At 44.1% G+C, this 25,956-nt stretch overlaps 1 protein-coding gene and 1 long non-coding RNA gene across 7 annotated transcripts in view; one reads left to right on the top strand and one right to left on the bottom strand.

The window, feature by feature from the left end:
- The window catches only part of LOC111924620 (uncharacterized), a 36,671-nt gene extending 16,060 nt beyond the window's left edge, over window positions 1–20,611 (top strand). Inside the window, exon 3 of one of the 2 annotated variants that reach the window (XR_015285415.1) lies at window positions 19,800–20,611. This is a non-coding gene — a long non-coding RNA (uncharacterized LOC111924620). Of the gene's footprint in view, window positions 1–5,782; window positions 9,166–19,799 lie in introns of those variants that run through there. The other variant, XR_015285413.1, reaches the window with a different exon arrangement.
- TPD52 (tumor protein D52) overlaps window positions 1–25,110 on the bottom strand; it is a 39,834-nt gene extending 14,724 nt beyond the window's left edge. For 2 of the 5 annotated variants that reach the window (XM_023920847.2, XM_023920848.2), the window contains exon 1: window positions 1,392–1,651. In XM_023920847.2, coding sequence (XP_023776615.1) covers window positions 1,392–1,563 — 172 coding nt within the window. In that variant the 5' untranslated portion in view covers window positions 1,564–1,651. Of the gene's footprint in view, window positions 1–1,391; window positions 2,107–25,000 lie in introns of those variants that run through there. The other 3 variants (XM_086884130.1, XM_086884119.1, XM_023920849.2) reach the window with 3 other exon arrangements.
- Between the last annotated feature and the right edge of the window lie 846 nt (window positions 25,111–25,956).

Genomic DNA, 25,956 nt, shown 5'->3' with positions numbered 1-25,956 from the left:
ACCAGAAGTTCCTACTTCCCTGGGCTGAATTCAGAAATCAGCAGCAAACAGGAGCAGTGTAAATAAATACTTTTCATTTTGAATGAGCAGCCTTGGGGCAGGGGCAGGTTAACCTCCATAAAGCTTTATTTTACATGGACATGTTCTGCATGCGACACTGAGAATGAACATTGTGGTCATCACTATACAGTTGGCAAAGCTAAAGAAAAAAATGTTTGTTATAGCTCACGAGAACAAGCTGTTGCAATGTTATAAGACCACTCTAATAGCTGAGTTACATACAGTACTACAAAGCATATTTATTCTGCAGTATATAAGAAAAATCAGATTTAAGTACTTCCCATTTATCTCAGTGAAGAAATCAAAGTGAGACATTTCTTCAGCCTAGGGGAGAAAATTATTTGACTTCTCCCAAATGCTAATTAGATATTCATTAAGAGCAAAGAAAAAGAAAATAAAGCCCAGAAAAGGCTGGTGGTAATGGTGATACATCATCACCTGACACAGAGAGCTGCTTCCCCACTCCTTTGGAAGAGCTGGAGATGCAGTAACTGAAGGCTGACCACTGTTCCCCTGTAGCTCCCGGTTCAACAAGTTCACAGAGAGGGTTGCTATAGCTCACATAGAGGTCACCCAAGGGATGCATGTTTCTTTAAAATGTTAAGTAACAAGCTCATTAAAAAAAAAAGCAAATACCTGTGTAACTTTGCTTAGCCCTACCTGAAGTAGGTCAAAGCTTTCTGTATTTAAAATTACTCTGAAAGATTACATCTGGCGGCAAGGAATGGAAAGGAATGACAACAGTAAAACCAGACTAGGATGTGTTGGTAGACACAGCTACGGCATTCTGTACAACAGGTTACCATCAAGAAACTCATAGGGTTAAGCACTAAGCAGATGACACTGCAGCACAGCACAAGGCAGCCCCAGTGCAGTTCATATCTGCAGGTGGAGGGTTTGCAGAATTTTAAATGCTAGGAGGAATGGAGAAAAGGTTTTAGAGGGCATTTTTGTTAATCAGTGTGATTTTCAGTATTAAGGCAAAAGCAGACTTTAGACTAGCCAGAGCTCTGAAGTCTTACTAAAAATGCAATTTCTACCTCCTCCCCCCAAAAAATCTAATAGTCAAACTAGGCAAATTATTCAAATCTTGCAGCAGTTTCTAAATGGTTTCGTCACTTCATTTTCCCTCAAACTGCCTTTCTACTGAATAAATAACAAATAATGTAAGCTGGTAAACGTGGAACATGTGAGATATTAGCTGCACTGAAGCTAATATACTTCCAGAATTAACAGCAGGCCAACTTTTCTAGATTTTTAATTTGAGAAGTTTTACAGGTACTAATTGCTAAGCATTTCATGTAGAGATTTTAAGGAAGGAAGGAAGTTACCAGACTTTGCCAGTGTAGGTGATCCAGGTGGAGAAAGGTTTATGCCAGGCGACAAGTAAAGATAATTTCTGTTCACTCCAGCATTGAAATCGAAGGGTGATTTGTAATCCTCATATAGATCCATGCCAGACATTTCAGAGCGCACAGCCATCCTCTTCTTCCACTGAAGCATTCATCTTCACTTTCTGGGGTGACCCAAACAGCAGGATTCAGAAACCCTCCATTTCTCCACATGACACTCACTGTGCCTCCTCAGAGAATTCAGCTCTGCTACATATGATAGAGCCGTCTAGCAAGAGATTTCTTAGGCATCCTGTAGCTGCTGCTGTTTACATGGCACAAAGGTAAGTTCCTGTAAATTTATAACTGAGGCTGGACTTAAACAGACTGTTCCTTTAACAAACATTCACAGGGCACTGCTCATGGCTTCTGTAAGAGCCTTGGTCCTCTGCAGAACTGCATCAACAATGTTCAATGGTTTAAATAAAAAAAGGTCAGCTGACTGCAGCTACACCAGGATATCCTTAATCTTCTAGGACACAAAAGGATTATCAGCCATAATCTATCCTATATACCATCTGTGTTGGACTTTTTTCCTTTGATTAATGGAAAATTCTGCGTGCATAGCTATTTCCCCAGCTGCTTCCATCAGTGTAATAACCACTAGTGAGAACCCAGTCTCTGCTGCCCAGGTATCACACCATACTGCAAGTTCAGAATAGGAGAGAGCAGCACTCCTCTCTGAAGGCTGGGCTATAAACACCACCTAGAGTTTATTGATGAACGTTCTAATGTGCATTATGTTTTTTGCTCATGAGGCTAAACATATCTGGGTCTGAGGGGGTTTTGTTTGGGGGAGGGAGTTGTTAAATATTTATGAAGCACACTGTCCTATGTCCTTGGTGCTTCAACCAGCATTGTTTAGAGCAGCCAGTAAAGGCAGTAATGGAATGCCTGAAATATATTTATGTTTTGACACATACACCATAAAGATCAACTTAGAAAAGCCATCTGAATTCATGCCAGGCCTTTAAGATTCAACTCTGGGAAGCAGAAATGCTTCTTGAGTGCCTAAAAGAGGCACTCAGCAAAGTTTTGCAGCAGTTCACTACAGTTTTTATTTTCTTTTCAAGTCAGCTTCTTTCACTGAAAACACAAGTTTAGTAGCAATGTAGATCACCTTTACAACTGAGCAACAATTTCCTGCCAAACCCCACACCTTCACCTGGGATCCTCACTGCTGCCTGTGCACAGCGGAGCATAATCAAATGGAAGTTAATCCTTTCCTGCACACTAAGGACAGAGCTGACCAGGCATTATTCCAGAGAAGCGAAGGAGCCTTGCTTGACCGAAGTCAAGTCCAAGCAAAGTAATCCCCAGGCATATGAGAAGAAAGCACATCCCTCCTGGAATTTAAATTTCCATTTCCACTGCAGTCAGTCAGTTGCCACAGGAACAGACCTTAAAGCTAATTAAAGAGCAGCTCCTTTAGGCTAAAGACCTACATTTGCTTCTGGTGCAGAGTACCTGCAGGCTCATAACAATGAGAGTGCTGGAGCCTGAAACACAGGTCTCTGCTATTTTCCAAACTCACCAAAAAGAAGAAAATAGAATGCCCCTCTGCTTTTCTGACACGTGGCTGTGATGTCTGCCAGAAATACTGCAAAGTTCACCTGGCAAAGGTCAAAGCTTTGCTCACAGATTGCAGTTAAAGCATCCAGAGGCAGCAGAGAACTGTAACACAGCTACAGTAATAATATACTATTTTAACCAAGTTTGTTAATATGAATAGCTACACATTGTGATTCACAGCTTTCTCTTGTATAGCTCAGCAGTCGGGCTGCCTTCTGTGCAAAAGGCTCAGGCAGTAGTTGTGCTAACTGGGTTAGGCAAAATGACAAGTTATCAGATGTGGCACACAAAGAGCTGGGTGTTTTCTACCATCACTCTCCCGACACAGAAAGAGAAGGGGAGGCTATACCCTAGGACTTTTTCCCAACCCTAGATAATCATTCAGTTTTACACTGGTCAGTGCTAGCTAGCTACAACTGCAAGTAGTATCATAGAAAAAAGAACCCCCTATGAAAATCTGTTGATCCCTGCTAATAATCAAGAATACAATTTCCTAGGAATTTCCTGGATGCAAATACTGCATTCCTGTCTTTTGCAGGAAATTCCTTGCATTCAGATTTACCCAATACCAGCCATTCAAAAAAATCTGGTTCTCTTCCTCTATAGTCCAAACATTGGTTTCATGTCTCTAGAGACATCTAGATTGCCAGTCTCAACCACCAACCTGGTCTGCCATCCCTACTGACAGAAATCTGTATGTGCCAAACTCTTCAACACCTCTTCAGTGTAGTCAGAGACACATACAGGACGTGGCCCAGTGCTGGAACTTATATTTGGCTTACGGGGAAGATTTGTTGAATTCAGCCTCTACCTGAGAGGCTGAATTCTGCTTTTGTTCTTCCTTATGCATAGCCTGAACACAAGCACAGAAGTCACATAAGACAGTCTCTAGCTTTTACAAATATTACAGGAATATTATTGTTCTAAGACAAGAGAGAGACACCATGCAAGTGCTCCTTACTTCAAGTTCCTCTCTTTGCTCAGATTAATCTCAATTATAGTGGCCAAATAGATTAATTGCTACAGCACCTCCCAAACACATCACCTAAACATATCAGCCTCCTGCTCTCTTACCTGCTAGAGTTTACAGGAGTGTTGCTCCTCACTTGTTCTCAGGTACAAATCCTACCTGGTGATGAAGGAAGCTGTCTTGCTGAACAAGCTTCTTCCTCATCACTTAAGGAAGTTTGATGGTCTTCAAAGTGAAGTACAAGTCAATCTCTCTGTAAAGAGAAAGGACTGTAGTCCACCCTTCCAAATCTGCTGCAGGACAAATTCTAGGCTTCTAGGCTGTCATCCCTTACTCATCCACTCAGGGAAGACAATCTCTAGTTTTGAGAGATCCCCTGCCAGCCATAACAACCATTTTACCTGCTTCCTCCCCAGTAGTTCCTTAGCACATCCAGGGATTCAGGACAGAGTAATGCAGCACTCCCCCACACTGCCTAAAACCAGTCTGAAGAAGGTAGGCTTTGCTCACTGCAGTGCATTTGGAGGAGGAATGAATCTCTCTCCAAGGGATTTTCCAAATTCAAGTGATGGCCCAAGGAAACAAAGCAGGATGGGGATGACAAAAAGCAGCTGCACAGAACTAAAAAGAAAGGTTTTTCTCTGCAGTGTGAACCTTTCTGACCAGTTTAGCAGCTCTTGACAGACACCGCAGTCTGTACACTACAAAAATAGGCTTATTATGAGGCCTTTCTAAAGGGCCCTCCCATGACCAAAATATCCTGCTGGATGGGCTTCCTCTCCTTCACAACAATTCAGAGCACATGCAGTTGGCTGGAGGTGGAACTGAGGCTGTAAAGCCATACCCAAATAGGTGGATACTGCCTTCCCAGGGCAAGATACACACATTTCAGAGCTGAAGCTTAAGTTTAGGCTTCTGTTACATGGCATAGAATAATTAACTGTGCATCCTCAGGTATCTCAGTTCTTTGCCCTGCATTGCAAATTCAGTTTTACTGTGTACTTTGGTTGTTACCGCAGATACCAGCTCCAAGGCAGTACCTGCAAAGATCTTGAAGCCTAAAGAGGGAGCTGTTCCAGAGCCAAGTAGCAGTAGGGTTTTTGCTTACTATGCAAGAGATTAAAACCAAAGATTTTGCTGTTCCAGAGCAAGCACTCATTTTCACTTAACACCTCAGAAAAACTAAGAGGTTAGTACTTAAGTAATCTATGACATTTTAGAAGTTGGTGTCTGAGAGACTGGCACAAAGGATCTGTCAAAGATGCTTGAACCAATTATTAACAAGTTCAACTGAATGTCACAAAATGTCTCAGGAAGGTTTGGCAAGCCTCAGCAAAGCATTACCATCACAATTCCTACCATTAACCATGTTGTAATCTCCTCTGTTAAGGTTACAGAGTGTACTTAAAGCTTTCCCAGGTAACTATTTAGCATTAACAGTCAGTACCGTTGTACATCTCATGAATCATAAGGAAGTGAACTCCCCCTCCACAGGTAGAAAAGCTGTTATGTTTGAGCAAACACTTTCCATCTGATGTTTGCCTGCTTAGTCTCAGGCGTGGTGGTTCTTTCTTCAGCTAGCCTGATACCCAGGTCTGCAGCTTCTACATTAACCCAAGGCTCTAGCAACAATTTAAGCAATGCAATATAGCATTATATGCTATAGCATATAATAGAAGAAGCACTTCTACCTTGACACCTGCTAAGCAAGGATAGGATGCTATGGTAGCATTGTGGAGAAGCTGCCTTTCCCACAACAAGGAAACCTTATATTCCTCTTTCCCTACAGAAACCAAACCCTGATGAAGTATGAATGAGTAGCACCTCTGGGCTTTGAAGAAACTGAGCTATACATTCAGTAGTGTTTGTATTAAACAGTTCAACTCAGGAAAGGCTACCAATCATGCCTCGGGATTGGAGGAATGCAGAAGCTACCCTAGGACATGATCTAAATATTTTGAACAAAGCTATCCAAATAACCAATCCACAAGATCTACTCTGAGTTCTGTTGTTACACCAGCACGTTCACTGTGTTTGTGTCCTGATTATACCCGCAGCTGCCAAACTTGCACACCACAGCTCATACTTTTGGCAAGGCTGTCACACCAGCACTTAATCAAGCAAGCAAAAGAAAGTGGGGGAAAATGATGGGAAGAATTTATTGACAAAGAGGGGGAAGAGGTGCAAGAAGCACTTGCTGTTTGGGGGCGTCGCAAAAAAATTCAGTCTCTTATTTCAAGATTGCCTGTTAAGACTCAATTGCCTTCTCAGCCTATACATGGTTTGAATTTCAACTTCTGCAGTCTGCTAAGAGGCAAGATTGATAAGAGGCCTTCCAGTAAGTGTGTCTGGGCCAAAGACTTCTAGGCAGGTGGTCTTCCACCACCCCCCTCTTTCTCAGGTAGATCCCAATCAGGCAGCAACAGTCAGGCTCCTCTCCCCACTCCAACAGTTTTATATGGCATAAGCCATTTTAAGAGCCATAAAGCTACTTAAGCATCCTAAGCCAATCTAGATTCTGTAGCATCAAGTTGATCTTCAAAGTCTTACCAGTTTACAGACAAGTAAAGCCTTTCAGCACCTGATCTGATGATGCCTTAAAACTGCATTAAGAGAAAAAGATGCTGTGAAGCAACAGGACAGAAGCCCAAAGACTAAACACACCTGAAATTTATACATTAGTGCTCCTGTTTCCACACTATGCTCTTTCTCCTTCCTTTAACAGCAGACACTTCTTTCAGTCCCCCAAGATTTGTGGATGACATGAATGGAGCTGCACAGCTACAGCAATTCCTGAACAGTACAAGCACAGGCTTCTTCAGCCCTGTTAGTAAAGGTCAGCAGAATATGGCTTAAGGGGTTAAGTATCTGCTGTCTTCTAGCAGAGTACAACTCAACACTATGATATTAATCTCAGTACTTCAGCCTCCCCCACATGCTTTCTCTGGACAAGCTCTTCCTGATACAACTACATCATTCAGTATGGTTCTTTGTACAGAAATATCTTCTCCAGCATTTTCTTCAGCCTACGTGCTACATTCGCTTACTCTTATTATAACAAACAGAAAACCACCACAAGTAACCACCACCTCTTAGAAGATGTATCTCCCTGCAACACAAACACTTCCAAATGTTACAGGTGGGGATTATGAGGTTGCCAGTATTGCTCATCTCTTGAACCAAAGTCTCAGCCCACACTACTTCAGACAGCTGACACATGTCTTGGCAAAGGCAGCACTTCTCATCTCTCCTCTCAATCCAATTATAAACTCAGACTAATTTCCTGAGCTCTTGTGAGGGAGTAGATCCACGCTCCAGCATATTCTGTGACTAGACAAGCTGATACTACAGTAAAATACTTAACCCATTCATGTCAGACAAAATTCTCTATATTTGCACACATTCACTACTAGCTTTTAAGTATTTCAGCATTTAGAAGATTAGGCAGAAATCCCTGGTTTATGACAAAGTTGTGTGTCTCAAACAGTGCTGAAAGCAGACACATTTGTCAGCTCCAGCAGTAACTCATTAAACGCTTCCCAATCTATGTAAAAGGTCCAGGCCAAAGGACAGAGTAGCACCCCAGAACTACTGATCAGAGTTTGCATTGACTTTGGAGAAGTCAGATCAAACTCTGCAAGCATAGAGGAGCACTTCCAAGTGAGATTAAGAGTCAAAACTCTGTCAGGTAACTTTTAGAGGAATGTATTAAGTTATTTCAAATCAGCCGCTTATCCCAGTTATTCTGCCATATTCTCCATAGACTCCAATCCCTCAGGCAAGAGACTGACCCTGTCAAAAATGTGAAGAAACAGTGCTGAGCTGCAGCTAGATTATAGTTGGAGAAGATTAGGAAGAAGAGACTGCACTGCAGAAATGGGATTGTTTCAAACGAAGTTTCAGTATGTAACCTTACAATGGAATTAAAAGGTTTACTTGAGTGACTCTGGAATGACTCCCAGCCTCCCTCAGAAAACAAGTCTGCTTTTCTGCACTCTTAAAGCAAAACCTCTTAACACACCATCCCAGAGCTTACATCTCCAAAAAGCAGCTCCAGAAAAGTCCACCATCCCCGCTCTATGTTAGCAGGTCCCACCATGAGACTGACACTGAGATTTTAAGAACAAAGCAAATTCAATTACACATTAAGCTGAATTACATATTGTGATATCTAAAATTAAAAAAACACCCTCTGTAATTTTAGCAGTATCTTCATAACAGCAACAAAATCTTCATTGCCTGTGGTACACAGTAGCTCCCACTATGTAATTACTAAGTTCATGCCTGGATTTGGTGTAGCACAGTTCCATCATTTAGTATCAAGGGCAGAAGTACAGAAGCAACCAAGCAGCACACAATTTGATGCAAGCAACAAGGATTTAGGGCAAATACTTCACAAAATTCATTCTTGAAGATATTCCAAAGCTATCTGGACATGGTCATTAAGGTGGACATGGATATCAAGCACCAGTAGTCTTTAGTACCTTTATTGATGGCACAGATCAATAGTAGCATCAACTGCATGTTCAGCAAGTTTGTAGATGACACAAAGCTAAGCTGTGTAGGTGACAAAACAGAAGGACAAGATGCCATTCAGAAGGACCTGAAGAAACTCGAGAAGTGGGCCCATGTGAACCTCATCAAGTTCAACAGGTCCAAGTGCGAGGTGCTGCACCTGAGTCAGGGCAATCCCAGATACAAGTACAGGCTGGGAGAAGTCCTTGAGAGCAGCCCTGCAGAGAAGGACTTGGTTGGATAAAAAGCCGGACATGAGCAAACAGTGTGCACTTACAGCCCAGACAGCCAAATGCATCCTGGGCTGCACTGAAAGCACAGTGACCAGCAGATCAAAGGAGGTGATTCTCCACCTCTATACTGCCCTTGTGAGACACCCCCTAAAGCACTGCATCCAGCTCTGAAGTTCTTGGCAAAGAAGGGCATTGACCTGCTAGAGCTGACCTAAAGAAGGGTCACGAAGATGATCTCTCTAAGAGAGATCCTACAAAGACAGGCTGAGAAAATTGGGGCTGTTCAGACTGAAGAGGACTCCAGGGAAGCCTCACTGCAGGCTTCCAGTACGTAAAGGGGGCTTTTAAAAGAGGAAAAACAACTTTTTACACAGGTAGACAGTGGCAGGACAAGGGGGAACAGTTTCAAACAAAAAGAGAAAAATTTTACATTAGACATTAGTAAGAAATTATTTTCTCAGAGGGTGGTGAGGCACTGGAGCAGTTTGCCCTGAAGTGATAGATGCCCCATCCCTGGAAGTGCTTGAGGCCAGGTTGGATGGGCCCTGAGCAGCCTGATCAAGTTAGTGGGTGGCACCCTAGCCCATGCCTGGGGGTTGAACTGATGAACTCTAAGGTCCCTTCCAACTCAATCCATTCTGTGATATGGTCCTGGGAAAACAGCCCCAGGTGGCCCTGCCCTAACAGAGGGGTTGAACCTCCAGAGGTCCTTCCATTTCAATCATCCTGTGATTAACACAATGGCTGTAGTAAGTCACAGGCTGTTCCTCCAGATTCTCTAAGGATACTCCAGGGACCTTTCTTCTTCAGGAGCACAAGCATCCCCTAAGCATCCTGCCTTAGGGGATGTCTGTGGCCCACCCTTCATCTTGTGAAGCAGATTTTCCAAAAACCTACCTGCTGAAAAAATAAAGTTCCATTTTCTCCCACACTTTCTAAACTGAGATATGGACAGAGACTTTATGGGAGACTTTTCACTTCCACACATCTCCCCATTGTATAGGAGTATTATGACAGCTGACAAGCAAAGCAAAAGCATTTGCAGCAGTAGAGACTATGTTGATTTCCGTTATGAGGCTTCAGGTAGCTGAATGTTATGAGGAAAAAGGTAGCTGACAAATTCTGGGAGGGGAAAAAAGTCTCCTTTATTTTTATAAAATGGACAGGCTTACACTTTGCTCACTAAATAAATGAGCAAGCAAGTTTTTGGGCCTGACATGTGACCCCACAGAAGTAGCTCTTGGCAAGTACAAAAGCTATCTACTTCCCCCTGACACCCCTTCTTCAGGAGGGAAGTGAATGCCTCTGCAGCAGGAAGAGTTCACTCTTGTACAGAAAGAAAAAGTTGCAGTAGACAAATGAACTACCAGTGTCACTGAGCTAAAGCTGCCTTTCAGCAGGAGCCTCTCCTCCTTTTACCCTTTATGAATTGTACAGAGCCCAAGGAAACTAGGCTCCAGTTAAGTCTTTGAATTCCCTTCGCAGACTCCTCAATTTCTTTTTCATTCACTCCAGTGTAGTTTCCTTTACTCCTCCAGTAACTCCCTCTAGTGCATGCTTTCCAGTTCCCTAGCAAAGTTCCTCAGTCCACAAAAAAGCTGACACAAAAGCTTCCAAACACATGTCAGTTCATCTAGAGATGTCAGCTTGCCCTTTAGAAGCACTGGGAGAGTCATTTCTGTGCTCAGGACAGAGTAATTTTTAGCACAACCACATAAACCTCCCCAAAATAGAGCACAGTAATCTCCATGTGGGCTTCCACAAAGGACATATACATAACACCAAAAGGAGTGAATTTTCTGGAAGCACTGCTAATTTTACCCCACACAAGTTACTGGTTGCATGGTTAAGGTGCACTCCTGATGTAGCCTGGCACCTATTTCAGCTAACCATGATAAAGATCAGCTTTTTGCTTAGCAATAATGGCAAACCACCAGGTTTTTTTCCCTTCTCAGGACTTGACTAAGTATGTTTACAATTTTGATTTGTGCCTTCAAACAAGTGTTATTACATAAAACTTGAAGTACAATTTTATACAAAGAGAAGCAATTGCAAGTAGCAAGCTGTATAGAAATCCTATTAGCATTTCTGCTTTTGGCTTACCTGAGAGCATAGTATGAAATACGTATCGGTGAAACTAAAACTCTGCCTAGTCAGCAGCAAAGTACACTAGTACAATAAATTCACAGACATATATGCCCCAGAAATGTCTCAGGTCATAAGAACTTGTTCCAAATCCCCCTTCTTCAACCAGTCAATTCACACCTTTAGACCAGTTTTGCTACAAACCCTTCAGAGAACCAGCCTGTCCATGAGGTACCTAAAAGCTGACAGTAGACACTGAGACAGCTTTTCCAAGCTTTTTTTTCCAAGCTGATAGCCATAATGAAGACAAGTCCTTATTATTCATCTACATTTCTACACTGCAAAGTTTCAGTGCACCCTCCTAAACTTAAGAAAGTAAGACCTAACAAAGCAGTGCTAATGGCACACCACCAGATTGCTGGTATAAAATACTTGTGCAGCAGCTCACTGGGAATCTCTCATTTGAAAACCCAAAATAAGTTGTGTTGTTTTCCCTGCAGCATCAAACAAGACACATTACCTATTCCTTTACAGTCCATCACTTTACCAATCACCCATTCAACTGTGTAGTGCTTGAAGTGTTCTGTTCCAGATGGAGTGTGGCTGCTGCTTCCCCATACTGCTAAATTCCACATCCAGCTGGGCAGCACCAATTCCTACAGTGCTTCCAAACTGATTTGGAGCAATAGCTATCACTACTTAAAGGACCTGGGACACATCCTGCCAGGGCTGCAAATTGGACAAACTCAAGACATGGGCTTGAATACATCTGCACTGCTCTTAATCTCATTTAAGAGGTAAGAGGGAGAATCCTGCAACTGTGCATGCAGCAACCAGCAGCAGTTCACTAACAAACCAATTGCACAGATCTGCTTCTTTTTCCTAATACAATGCAGATAATGCATCTACCTTTAAATTATTATGACCACCGAACTTGCCATTACATTAATAAGTACTCTGAGATTTTAGCCAATTGATATGTCCTTGACTGACTTTTAATGCTGCTTGAGCTGAGTAAATCCTGTTAAGAGACATTTGCCTCTACTCCAAGTCACACCAGGACAGTAAATTAAATGAAACTGTTAGCCTAGAGAGATATTGCTGTCACATAAATCAAGTGACAGTCATAAAACATTAATCACTCCAAAAGTTGAAGGTGGCAAAGAAAAGGGTCAAGCATGTTTGTCCAGTGATGATCCACAGAAAGATATAAAACTTTAAAGGACTTCCAGGTCCTAGAGGACTTGAGCATACCCGCTTCCATCAGATCAGACTTTAGACATGAGATGCTACTTTCTGCTGCTGGGTGACATTACAGGCACCTGTATTTCCTTTTTAACAACCTATGCAGGTTCAGATTATGAAAGTACTAATGTCTCAAGAGCTCAAAGAAATATTAATATATTTATGCACCATCCAGTTGTGTTCCAGTCCATTCCACACAAAGAAAGTTTTCCAAAATATCAGCATGCTTAGATAAGCATTCAGGCTCCTCATTTCTATTTCTCAGCAAAGTAAATAGAACAAGTTTAGCCATTCATTTTACTGAAATATATGATAGTAGACAAAACTGGAAAGACCTATCTAATGAACACAAAATCAGTCAAGCATTTTTCCTGATTCTGATGTAGCTGATGTGATAGAAACTACAGGGGGAAGAAAGAAATGCAGGCTTAAAGGACCAAAGTTTGAAGGATATTGAGTTTCATCTCCAAAAATAGACCAGAAATGAAAGAAAGGAATGGGAGGGGGTGATTTGGGGCGTTTTATGTGGGTTTGGTTGTTTTTGAGTTTTTTATGTTGGGATTTGTGGTTAGGGTTTTTTTGGTAAAGAAAGCATGCCTCCACTGATTTTAGTGAGCAGTTGCTCTAGAACTGCACTGTTCCACAAGCTGCTCCTTCCAGTATTTGACCTGGAACAGAACATGAGTACAAACTCCAAAACTTACAATGCTGTGTGAAATTTAAGTTTAGCATCATTTTCTATTGCACAAGCTAATCCACCATATAGTTCATTTCACAACTGCAGATGTCAAACAAAAAAATACCTATATTTGTTGCCATTCTGAGTACTGGTCATGCCCTAGTTTAATGTGTCCATTTGGTTTAACAGATTAGTCTGATAAACTTTCCAAATTTTATGGTTAAGGACTGCTCTAACTTGTACGCAGGTTATTGTTACATCAGGTTTGGCACATCACAGTTTGGCCATCAGCACAAAAAAACACACAGAATAACTGAGACCTTGAACAGCTATGAATAATGCAATCCACCATTTTTCATTCTGGTAAAAACTTGACCAGGATATTGAAGAGGTGGAAGGTGAAACACTGCCTTGCATACTGCTAATCCTCAGTTGTCAATCTACAAGTGTGCCCTGTAGTAGGGAGCTATGATACAGCATTATTACTAAGAAGCCATCACACCCCTCAGAAATGCTGCTGGCACCACCTTGCATGAAGGGGAAACAAGGCCTCTCCAGTAATACTATCTTGGAACAGGAAGACTAGAGAAGTTATTTTACTTGACACTTGCTCTATCCTTAATTTATTATTTTCCCTTCTAAAAATATTACAGTCTTCTTAGCTCCCCTTGACAAAACACAGAGGTCTTGCTTTGACTTTTGTATCCCTCTTCTCATATTTTCACTTTTTGCTTTTGAATAGGAAAATACTCATTGGGGATGGGAGAGAAGTATGTTTCTGGGATTCGCCAAGGTAAAGTTTGGTCTTGAACTGTAAATAAGAAACAGAAGCACACTAAAGACTACATATCAGTGTGCTAAAACAGCATTAAAGAAGTCTGTACATTCACTGCAGCAAAGCTCTCCCTTTTGCCATTTATCCCAAAAACATTTCCTCTCCTTTTCATCTCTATCCTGAGTAATGAAGTACTCAGTACATCACTCTGCTGATTCCATTGACACTCAAGTTGTTTTCCTTCTTATACAATCTCCAAAAATCTGTCATGCCAAAAAACCTGCCCAGTGACAGGCACAGAAGCCAATCGAAACTACTCAGCTTCAAAGCATCAACTCCAACAGGTTCCATTTGCTACTGTTCAGAAATGTGCAGAAACTAATTCTCCCTGCTCACCACTGCTCATGACCCATAGCTCATGTTCATCTGCAATTCACACACAAAGGTAGCAAAGCAGGACGCCCCAAATACCTTTAAGGGTGGTGTAAGTTTCCCAGTTAAAGACTTGGTCAGTATCTGTGTTTTACCATAGAACGGTTTGGGTCAGAAGGGAGCTCCAGTTCCCCTGCTAGGGACATCTTAAACTAGATCAGGTTGCTCAGAGTCCCATCCAGCGTTTCCACTGGACCTTTCAAAGTTAGTGGCCATCAAAAACCTCCAATAATTTTTGAGGAATCAAACACCCACCACCTCTCTGGGCAACCTGTAACAGTGATTCACCGCCCTCATAGTAAAAAGTTTAGCTATATCTAGTCTGAAGCTACCCTCCTCCTTCAGCTTAAAACCATTACCCTTTGTCCTGTCACAACAGGTGCTGCTAAAAAGTCTGTCACTGTCTTTCCTATAAGCCTCCTTTAACTACTGAAAGGCTGCAATAAGATTTCCCTGGAGCCTTCTTCAGGTAGAACAAGCTCATGTCTCTCAGCCTTTCTTCATACAATAGGTGTTCCATCCCTCCAATGATTTTCATGGCCCTCTTTTGAACCGGCTTCAATAGGTCCAAGTATTTCCTGTTCTAGGGATAACAGAACTGGACGCAATACTCCAGGTGGGATCTCATGAGATCCAAGAAGAGGGGCAGAATCACCTCCCTTGAACAGCTGGCCACTGCTGCTTTCGATGAGGCCCAGGATGTGTCATGGCTTTCTGGGCTGCAAGTGCACACTGTTGACTCATGTCCAGCTTTTCATACACCAGCACCAGCCTAAGTCCCTCTCTGCAGGGCTGTTCTCATTCCCTTCATTCCGCAGCCTGTACTGATACTGCAGGTTGCCTTAACCCAGGATAATTTATGGGAACAAATTACACACTTTAGAGTGTGAACAACTTGCAGCTCAGAAGGTGGTGTTTTAAGCAATGCACCCAAAGGGGAGCACTAGGCAGAAGGCTCACCTACCATTCCAGCTGTGCTCTGAGAGCACCAACCGCCTTCCCTGCAGGATTGCTGGACTATTAAAACCAAGTCCTCAAAACCACATTTGAACCTGAAGGATCCCCATCCATACACCAGCAAAACCATGAAACTCCTGCTTCTTTACAGAAGTGCTCTGTCTGTTGTCCAACCAACAGTGGGTAGTTAGTGCAGCCCAGCACACAGTGGCCATGTCCTGCAATACATTCAGCACCTCTCTGGCACTTGTTTCATGCCTGGTAAGCTGCTGGCTTTTTCCTCCTTTGATATTAAACATAATTAAACAAGTTTATATTGAATGTCAGCACTGGTTGCTGGAACTGAGTAATCAAGAATGCATTTGCAGTAGAGTGATTTCTTTGGAAAAAGTCAACTGTTGGAGACACTGCAGTCCAAAACAGAATTCTTCCCTCTACAATAATCAGAGATTCCTCCAGAAAATCAAAAACTAAGTTGACTGAGTATTTAAAGATTAACCTGAAGGTCAGGAAAGCAAGATTTGTTTGCACCTAAAAATCAAGACTATATTTAAAAAAAGATATTCAGCCACTGCATTTTACTTTTCTGAAGAAGTGTACTACTGCCTGTTTAGTGTCCACACTAGTTCTGCTACGTGTTCTTCTAAGTATTAATGAGATATACAAAGCTCAAGTAGCAGTTCACAAAGTACAGACAGTTGTCTCAGCATTTACTGGAAGTGCACCAAGAAATTCAAATATGTTTTAGGGAAGGCTAGTATTTAAGATTGATTGATATAAACAATTATTTAAATGGTAGCAGCAACTGTTTATTCCTTCATCAGTTTTCAGGCAAGGAAGTTTAGAGTGTGTGTCTAAAACACATCTTTACTGTAGTTAAGGACTGCTTTATTGGAGAAAATAATGTTTCAGTGTCTTCCCCTCCTCCCAAATTACTGCTTTTAAATCATATGACAGCAGCAGACAGATAGAAGTGCAGTAGAGTTTTTGGCAGTTAAACTACATAAACAACAACTTCTATGACACACAGGATCCCCCCCAACACATCCTAACCTGGGTTTGGGATGTGCCCCCCCAACCTAAGCCTGGGGGTGAGGTCCCCACACACGCTGGACCAAGAGCTGGTGGAAAAAGACAGGGATCCAGCCGTGGCCTGAGCCCTGAGCCCTGGAAGAAGTAGGGAGCCAGAGCCACAGCGTGCTCAGTCTTGTTCAACAAGGTCAGGGTTGAACACCTGCTTGGCAAACAGCAGCAGAACACAAGTTTGCCATTTCGGACAATGGCAAGCTGGGCTTGTGACCTTCTTCAGACGTCCAGACATCTCTTTGGGGTCCTCTGCAGGAAATTCTGTTCCCTGTTCCTTCAAGCACAGCAGTCTCTCAGTGTCTCTCTGAGACAGGGTCCATCTGAACACAGCAGGTGGACCCATCCCTTTCTTGAGGGCCCGTACCTGACATATTTGGAATACCAGAGCTGCACAGCACCTCTAGAGTTTGCCCAGGCAACAGACAAAAAGGCTTGTCACAACTCAGAGCACAAGAAGGTAAAATATACCTGCCATACAGGCACCAAAGCAATCTTAAGAGAAAGACATGATTTCAGGTCTTTTCTTTTACTCAAGAACAAGCTCCCTGTAAAAGAAAAAAAAGCAGTTTTGGAGCACAACACTTGCAAGTAACTTGCTGAGAAGACTAAACAGAGTATGAATGGTACTTTTAAGAGCTCATAGTTCCAAGCAAAGCACACTGCAGTAAAACAGCCTGTTTTCCTTCTGCCAAGACAGTGACATCTGGCAAAAGGAAAGTCAATATTTAAATCAGGCTCTATTCCCACTCCAGCCTAGGCTGGTACTACTTCTGATGCTCTTCATCCCTGAATGTACGTCAGCAGCTCAGCAAAGCCTCTTCAGGGACTGCCTGGCGCAGATTTTTTTTTGGTGCTATGGAAACAGCCTGCACAGTGGTGTGTGATCCACTCACACACACCAAGGCCTGTGTGTGGGCAGGCACAGAATTAACCTCTGCCAGCAGTAATCAAAGCACTCTGAGCAGTCAGCAGGTTAAAAACAATGATTGATCTGGGGGACTTTCTGCTCTGCCTTCAGCCTGCTTCTCAAGACTCCTCAGATGTAGGCAAAACACTTTTGAGATGTGCTGAAGGGATTTCTCTTCTGCATAACAATATAGACACTAAAGGTGCAGTCCAGCCAGTGAGAGCTGTGCCCATTTCATAATGCCAGCCCTCCTTTTGAGTAGGAAGTACTGGTTTCTACTTAAAGGACAGCTTCTTTAAAGATGCTTATAGACAAGTCCTCGTATAGCTCCATTCCTGGGAACATGTGAGGAAAACCAAGGGACACATCAAGACTCTGATGTACTCCTGCAGGGACTACAGTGTATCAGAAGATGCAAATTCAGTGAAATGGCCTTCTTCAGAGGCAGCCTGTCCTGGCAGCAGCTGCAAATGTTCACTACTATATGTTATTCCCAGGGACTGGATTGCTGTAGAACACTGCAATGAACATCAGAGATGACTCAAGAAGAAGCATAAGGGGAGTTTCCTTCAAATTCTGTTGTCCTGATCAAATTAATCAGGACTTTCTAATGTCATGATGTGATACACATTTAGGCAGAGAACAGACAAAGAGAGATGAGTAGGATCACTTCTTGCTCATCTTGGGATCCCTGCTGGTAGTTTAATTTTAATACTTTAGGCAAAAAGTAAACAATGCAAAACAGACACAAGCAACATCCACAATTCTCACAACTGAAATACATAGGTTTGCCAGGCTAAGGAGCAGTTAAAAAAATATTACTTACAAAGCTTTGCTTTCAACCTTTTTGAGGTTTTTCTCATGAACCAACATCACTGCCACACATGGGCCCCAGTCCTAGAAAAGTACAGGAGGAGCACCTGTCTGAAAACACCAACTCCAGCCTCCCTTTGCACATCTTTTCATCTCTTTCTGGAGGTTCCACTTCCCTCTAGCTGCTAGACAAGAGAAAGCAAAACAGGAAAAATAGCTGTTTTTCTGCCTCTGCTTGCCTAACCCACCACCCCCAGCAAGCTGCAGATGCTCCCCAGCCTCTGTTACTCCACAGTACAACACTGCCCATTGCTAGTGACAGGACATAAGCTTCAAGGCAAGCTTGCAAGTCCCCAGGGCTAGAGACTTGTCAGGCTCACTCTGCCTCTACCCTCCTTAATTTGCTTGCAGCTTTGTTTTACTTGGTGTGTCTCAGAGTAGAGACACAGAATGTGAGAACACAGGCACAGTACAAGTAAGAGAGCCCAGGGTTGACATTGGAGATCCCATGGCTATAAGAAAGTCATCAGTCACCAGTGGAGATGTGCAGTTGGATGAAACTATTTTAGAGGTAACAGAGAGCAAAGGAACAATATCTAGCAAATATAAAAGGCACTTTATATAATAGATGTGGATGAAACATGGAGCTTGCAAAGTCATGAAAGAAACAGCAGGTGTTTATAAAGCAAACATAACAGAAGGATTCCAGTGGATCTTACAGTGAGAAAGAAACCACCACCATCCTATTCCACCCAGAAAAGGAGTCACAATATGACAACTTGCTCTAATACCACTGCCATTATCAGAATGATACTACCAGCCTCAGAAGCCAGGGGAAGGATGAGTAAACCACTGAGAAAAAGGTGCAGAAAATAAGTTTGTATGTTAGCTTTATTATTACAAAGATTTCATCTGCATAATAGTCTTTGTCTAAACAAATTCTTGAATTAGATTGTTCAGATTTAAATTACACTAACAATAAACAGGTTTTCTTCCCAGGTACACACACAAAGTGTGTTTTCTCTTTACCTATAAAGTTTTTAAGCACAACACACATTTGTTGTTCTGCTGGGAGGCTATAAGCAGGGGAGGGGCAGCTCAGAACCTGTCACTCCAAATGACATGTGTCACAGCACACAGCAGTTCCTATACACCTCAGTTCTGCAGAAAAGGGAACATTCCTTGGCTTGGCCAAGGCAGCATTTGCTGGGCCACTCCACTGTCAGTCAGCATCCAAGGTCACTTACTGCTCTGTTCTCACACTCTAGAACAGAGACGTCAGCTTGCAAAACAGGAAGGCTGCCTCTTTCATCAACAGCATTCACACCATAGCAATAGTGCTGGTTTCTCCCTAGATACCATCAATCCACCCCTTTCTGCTCAGGAGCAAGTAACAGCACAATGAGCATTTTTCCACACACCAGCATTTACTGGCAGCCAGAGCCATGCTGCTCCCCCTACCCTACCCAGGGACAAGTGGCTGCAGACTCCTGCAGCTGACTGCCACCACTTGTACTTGCACTGGCAGAAAATCCACAGAGACATCTACGGCTCTGCCAGAAGTAAGTGTTTTCATAGCAGGGTAGGGGTGCTCCAGACCAGTTAGCCTGACTCATGGTATCACCCTGCCAAACGGCCAAAGCCAACACACAGCTGTATATTCTTTCATTTCTGCTCCCTTAACCAGAGGCAAAGGAGGAAGACAAGTAAGAGGAAATGACAGAAGGGACACTGAACCTTCAGGAGAGATCCAGATTAGAAAGTTCTGGGTAGCTGGTCTGTTACTGCAGCCCTTTTCAAAAGAGAAGGCCTGCAGTAGAAAGCCTGTCCTCCAATACAAGGTTTTTGAGTGACAGTTCCCTATCACTGGCAAACACACCCAAATATGAGCAATTTTGGAGATACTCTCCACCTTTAACAGGAGAGAAAGCTGTCCCTCTGGAGACTTAAATTTAAGCTGACACAGACTGTCAGTGTTGGCTGAACAAGAGCATTTCAATTTAGTACTTAATCTCACTTAATGCTTGCTTTCCCTTTCAGTCACCCTTTGTTTGACATTTTTCTGCTTACTCATTGCAGGATATTAAAAGAACAAGGGTAAACACCTCCCTTCCTCCATATAGCAAATCTCAAATCAGAATTGCCCATATTATTACAAAGACTCTAGTGGAGGCAACAGTGGGATCATAATTCTCCTACCTGAAGGCAAGCATCTCATAAAAGCACAATAACCCCACAGTGTTTGCTGCACAGGGCTCAGGAAACAATATTGCTGTTCTCTCCTATTAAATTAAGAAGGAGGAGTTTGGGTTATTTTGTTTTGAAAATTGGTCAAGAAATATTTGTTTTCAAGAACACTCCCTGCACTGTATCTGCTGCCATGGAAACATCACTTTTTGAAGAGATACAGCACATATCCTCCCTTACCTGCAGCAATGTCCAGCACCCTCAGAAATCAGCAATCCACAAACACCTCACTGATTTTTCATGGCAAATCTAGTTCCTTGTTTTCCTGCAAGAATTCTCTGTACTGGCTGAGGGACTTACTGCAAATAAAAACTGCCAGGACATCTTCCTGTTAAAGGAGCAAACAGTTGTGAAGAAAGAGGACAAAGCCTTCTCAGCTTTTACAACACTCAGGTCAGCAAAAGCAGATTTTGGGATGTCCTTACCCAGCAGGGTCAGTGCATGGCAGAAAGCATCAGAAGCCCCAACACCCACTTCCTTTATCACACAGCTCCTCCTCGGACTACACTGACATCTGACATCAGCTCACAAAACAGAAGTTGTTAGTCAAAGGGTGCTGTATGCAGCAGCTGTAGAAGACAAGGGGGAAGAATGTACATACAAGATAGACAGGAGCATGAATAGAGATACGAATGACATAAAAATGAATAAAGATAACATTCCCAAGGCAGAGTAGTACAGTATGTGGTTACTGACAGCCCCTGCAGATGGAAGGGGCTGTGCTCTGTAGCTCCAGGCACAGTTCATAGCAGCTCAACAGCACTCGTACCCAGGCCAGGAGAAGTGTTAACATATGGCAACCAACTTTCAGCCATGAAAATCAGCTGTTCCCACTTTACTCACAAAGCATGCAGACCAAGCAGAGCAAGGAGCTTGTGCAGCCTCCACCAGCACATTCTTAAACCAAAGCCAAGTTGCAGTGCTTTATATTAGCCCAGAAATGTCAGCCTGAGCCTCCATGACCTCCCATTACTTTGGTGGGCATTCACAGTGGGAGAAAGGGAGAACCTGTGCACCACTTCAAAGTGTGGGAAACTGGAACAAAAAGGAATTGCATCAGTTTCTTGTTGGATTTTAAAAGCCCCGAGCAGTTACAGCTTGGCTTCATTGGAGGATAAAAGGACACAGATCCTTAGCTAAGCTTTCCCAGCACCAAAAGGTCTAAGAGTACACCTTACTCTGCCTGGGTGAAGGACTGTATTGACTACTTGGGACAGCATTCATTGCAGGGAACAGGGAAAAAGTTTCACGCATACCACAGGCAACAGATTCTTTCCACAGTTGGAGCACTGGGCTGGCCCCCTTCTCCATACCCTACTGAAGTGGGTGTGAATATGAATGAAGAGTTCAAGTTACCCTTCAATGCTCAAGCATTGCAGAAGGCAGGAACAGCTGACACTGCTCCAGCCTCCAGCTGCCCATGCAACAGCTGTGCATCAGCTGCTCAAGCATCCCTCCAACACAGCACAGTGATCCCCCTCATTTCTGTACCTCATTCATGCACTGCCTGAGAGAGGAGGTCACCAATGACATCAAATAACTATCTAATGCCAACCCACCAAGTCAGAACCCTCAGCCTGAGTCAGAACAATATTTTCCCCACCAATACAGTTTTTCATGCAAAAGAAATGAAAGCTTGCTGCTGTTCAAGGCACATACTCATCTAAGTCTTCTGATATTGCTATCATCTTCAAGTCACTGTTACAGACAGCTCAGTGAAATCACTCTTCCCTTGCAGTTCCGGCAACTGTCCACTTGTATTTACTTACAAGTGTTTGACTTCACAATTGCACATTAAGTGAAAAAGGAAAAAAAATTGTACCTGCAGTACTGCACGTACAAAGTGATAAGAAAACAAATAAAGCAGTAGGAAAAGGTGCAGCTTTGTCCAATGGGACAATGGGGGAAATCTTGTCCTACTAGCAACAGCAGCAAGTTCTTTCGACACAAAAAAAAATATTAAAGCATTAAAATATTAAAGTCCATTCTGTCAGCTCCAAAAGTGCAAGTCAAGGCTCCAGGAAAAGAAAGGCTTACATAGTCTCTCAAGAAATCACATGTAGTGTTTTGGGACTCCTTTAAGTACCACGAAAACCTGAACATTTTGAAAGACACCTGGTTACGTAAGTGTAGTGTTGCTGAAGCATAAGAGGAACCCCTGAACACAACATTGGAGATGGATCATTACAGATAACTGTGCTGTGGTGCACGTGTTTGTGAGACTGTTCAGCGGCACAATCTCCTCATTCAGAGCGCTACTTCCACTGTAGCTTCATCCTTATTTTTCCACTGGTAAACTGTACCAGCACTAACAGTAACAGTGCCAAGTCAGAGAGAGACTTTTTGCAAGTAAAATTAGGTGTGGCTGTAGTTTGGTTGTTTTTGGAGGTTTGTTTTGGAGGGGAGTAGGGAGGAAGGGTGGACAGCAGCATCTTTGTGAAAGCACAACTGCAGCTATTAATCTATTCAGCAACTAAGTCCATACAGTGAATCAGATTTTTGTTCATGACAAGTTAAAGCAAAGCAACAGAATAAGGGACTCTTCATCTCATGATAATATTACATCCATTTGGCTTGAGGTGACACTACTGCTTTGGTGGCTGTAATCACAGAGCAAGAGGCTCTGAGTGCTTGGAGCCCAGTTTCCAGAGCTGTTGGGAGTATGTCGAGAATCACACTGAGCCATGCAGCCAGTCCAAGTATCCCTTCACTGAAAACAAAGACATTTCAAGTGAAAAGTTGCTCAGTGATTCTGATGCTGCTGGTGGTAGGCTAGGAACAACTTTTTAAGCACTGCTACCAAACCTGACTGCTTAAGAGAGAGGAGATACTTAAGCACATCCTACACCTGGAGTGTTAGCCTTGTCTAGTCTGGCTGCAGTCTTAAACATAGCCTAGATTTTCTTCCTACCTCCTAACTACTGCTATCTGGGAAAGATGTCACCATAACTACAAAGTGTGCAACCTCTGACTTGCAATTTTAAACAAATTAATTTCTGGTTAGAAGAGGCAATCCAGAATGTTTAAGCTGGACCCAGAGACAAGACATGGCAGTCTGAACTTTAACCACCTACGTTGGCTTTAGTGAGTAATAATATTGTATCATCAAGCAGTTTCCAATGCAAGCACTCCAGCATGCCAAGAAAGGCGGTCTTTGAAGTCTAATTGGCAGGGCATTAGAAGCCTTTAAGTAACTGGCACAAGAGTGTTGACTAGTCTAGATTTTCCCACTGTACTTGCAGATTTCCACCTCACCACAAAGTGAAAACAGCATAATTACTCCAAAAAGAAGGCAGAGGAAGAAGGTGTTACACCATGTTTGCTCTGTAACAGTCCCTTACATCATACTAGGTACACTATTCTGATAAACATCCTGAGGTACAATACCCTGTTTGTATGAAGCAATTTATAACACAAATGAGTACAATAGCAAAATAAGCCTCTAGTAAGCATCAAGACTGTCACTAAAGTTTTTCAAAAGATCATGTTATTTTACTCTCCTTTCCCATCAGATGTTGTTCTAGATCCTGAAGTTGCAATAAGGACCTTTGCCTTTTTTATAGGAGAGCTTCAAGAACTTTGGGACACATGCTGAAATCAGGTTTAATGCTCCTGCAGCTGGAATTAAAATTCTGAATGAACTGACAGTTGTGCTATTTTCTGGCACAATTCTGTTTGTAGGTACCCAAGAATAGGGCTTGGGGTTTGTTTTTTTTTTCCTTTTTTTTTCATTTTGTTTTTTGGGTTTTGTTTATTTGGTTTATTTTTAATTTATACTGAAGATTGACACAGGACTTCAAAATGGTTGAAGGAACCTCCCTGAGGCGATTCAGCCCCTCATCAGATTACTTTCTGATCAGGCAGAGATAACCTGACTTTTTCTTTAAGTACAGAGAAACTCAGAAGGTACTGTTAATTGTACAAATGTACTACACAATCCGCAAAACACTTATTGGGAGCAAATCGAGGCTGGCACCTGGACCAGCTCACCTGGCAGAGCACAGAGCTTGATCGTGGCAGAGTAAGGGGTACATTCCCAGCAGCTCGTGCACCTCCAGCATCCCAGCCACCAGCTTTCCTGACATCCCGAGCATGCCAAGCAGGAAAACCCTGAATGAAATCAGCCCAAGGGCCCAGACACTGAGCTGGGCCAAGCAGCTCTGCCAGCTTACTGCAGGTAACTTAGTGATCCCAGCCTGCCCTGCCTCGTCTAGAGGAAAGCAGCTGGCATGTAGCATGTAGTTCAGTACCACACCATATGAAAGGCTCCAACTGATTAATGAATGGGTTGGATAAATACCTCTGTGGGATAAGCTTATACAGCAAGAGAAGGTGCCTTGCCTCCATTCGGGTCAGTTTTCATCAGGGCACCAACTACTCACTTAGGCAAGCAGTCCCAAAGTTTTTGTGTTTCGATAAACCAGGAAGTTTTAGGAAGTGTGATGCAGCCACGGCAGCCAGGACGAGTCTTCCCGGACAAAATGCACACCAGTGAAGCACCACGGAGCCACAGAGGCGCCAGCCCTGCTGCTGCTCAGGGGCAGAGAGGCAGCTGCCCAAACGGAGCTCCCAGCTGTGGAGGAACCCCGGGCTGGAAAGAATTAAAGGGGAACAAACCCTGCGAACAGCGCTGGTCAATCAGGAGTTGCACACTCGCAAAATGAAAGAGCTTTACTTTTACCGCGGGGTGAAAGTAGAAAGTTTATTCTGCCCGCGAAGCGCCGCGGGAAGGCCGGGATGCGCTGCCGGTGCATCCGCGGCTGGGGGGCCCCGGCAGCCGCCCTGAGCTCCGCCGCCCGGCCCCGGTTCCGCATTTCCCGAGCCGACGGGCGGCGCAGCCTTGCCCAGGCCGCGGGCAGCCCCTTCCGCACCGCCCCGGACCGCAGCGCTGCCCGGCCCGGCAGGGCTGGGCTGGGCTGGGCAGGGCAGGTCCGAGCCGAGCAGCGAAGGGCTGCGAGAGCCACCGCCGTCCCCGCCGCGCCAGCGCCGCCACCCGCCCGGGGCGCAGCGGCAGCGCCCACCCCCCGCCCTACCTTGGTCCCTCGGGGGCTCCATGGTGGCCCCGCGCCCGTCCCGGTGCCCGGCCCCGTGCCCGTCGCGGCTGCCCCGGCTCGGCTCGGCTCGGCTCGACGCCCGCCCCCGCCTGGGTGGCAGCCGAGGCACCGCCCGTGCCCGCGGGGCGGGGCCGCCGCCCGTCACTCAGCGGCGCGGCCCGCCCAGGTGAGCGAGCCCCGCCCGCCCCCCGCAGGTGAGCGCAGCGCAGCGGGGCGTGGCACGCACAGGTGAGCCGAGCCTGCCCCTCGGCCAGACCCTCGCCGGCTGTATCCTGGCTCCGGGGCAGCGTCCGGCTCTGCAGCGCTGCTGGACCTCGGCTTGTGCTGGCTGACACCGCGTGGCACCGGCTCGGTGCGGAGCGGCACAACCAACCGGTGCCCGCAGCTGGTGCGACGGGCAGGAGGAAGCTACCGCCGAAGAGATCCAGTTCACAGAATCGGATAGGTTGGATAAGATCTCTGAGGTCATCGAGTCCAACCTATGACCAAACACCAGCTTGTCAACTAGACCATAGCACTAAGTTCCAAATACAATCTTTGCTTAAACACCTCCAGGGACGGTGACTTCACCACCTCCCTGGGCAGCCTCTTCCCACGTCTAATCCCGCTTTCAGTGAAAAAGTTCTTCCTAATGTCCAGTCTAAACCACCCGAGCATAACCTAAGACTGTCCCTCTTGCCCTGTTGCTGATTGCCTGGGACAAGAGGCAGTTTTCCACCTGGCTACAACCTCTTTTGAGGTAGTTGTAGAAAATGATCAGATCACCCCTGAGCCTCCCTTTCTCCAGGCTAAACAACCTTAGCTTCCTCAGCCATTCCTCACGAGGCTTGTGCTCCAGACCCTTCACCAGCTTTTATCCTTCTCTCATGCGCAGCTGTGGATTCTTCTTTCTATTTGTTTATCAAAATATACCCCCCCACATACATAAATTTGTT

The sequence above is a fragment of the Cyanistes caeruleus genome, chromosome 1 (genome assembly GCF_971803275.1).
Source record: "Cyanistes caeruleus chromosome 1, bCyaCae1.hap1.1, whole genome shotgun sequence".
Lineage (NCBI taxonomy): Eukaryota > Metazoa > Chordata > Aves > Passeriformes > Paridae > Cyanistes > Cyanistes caeruleus.
This window is presented reverse-complemented; position numbering and strand designations above follow the sequence as displayed.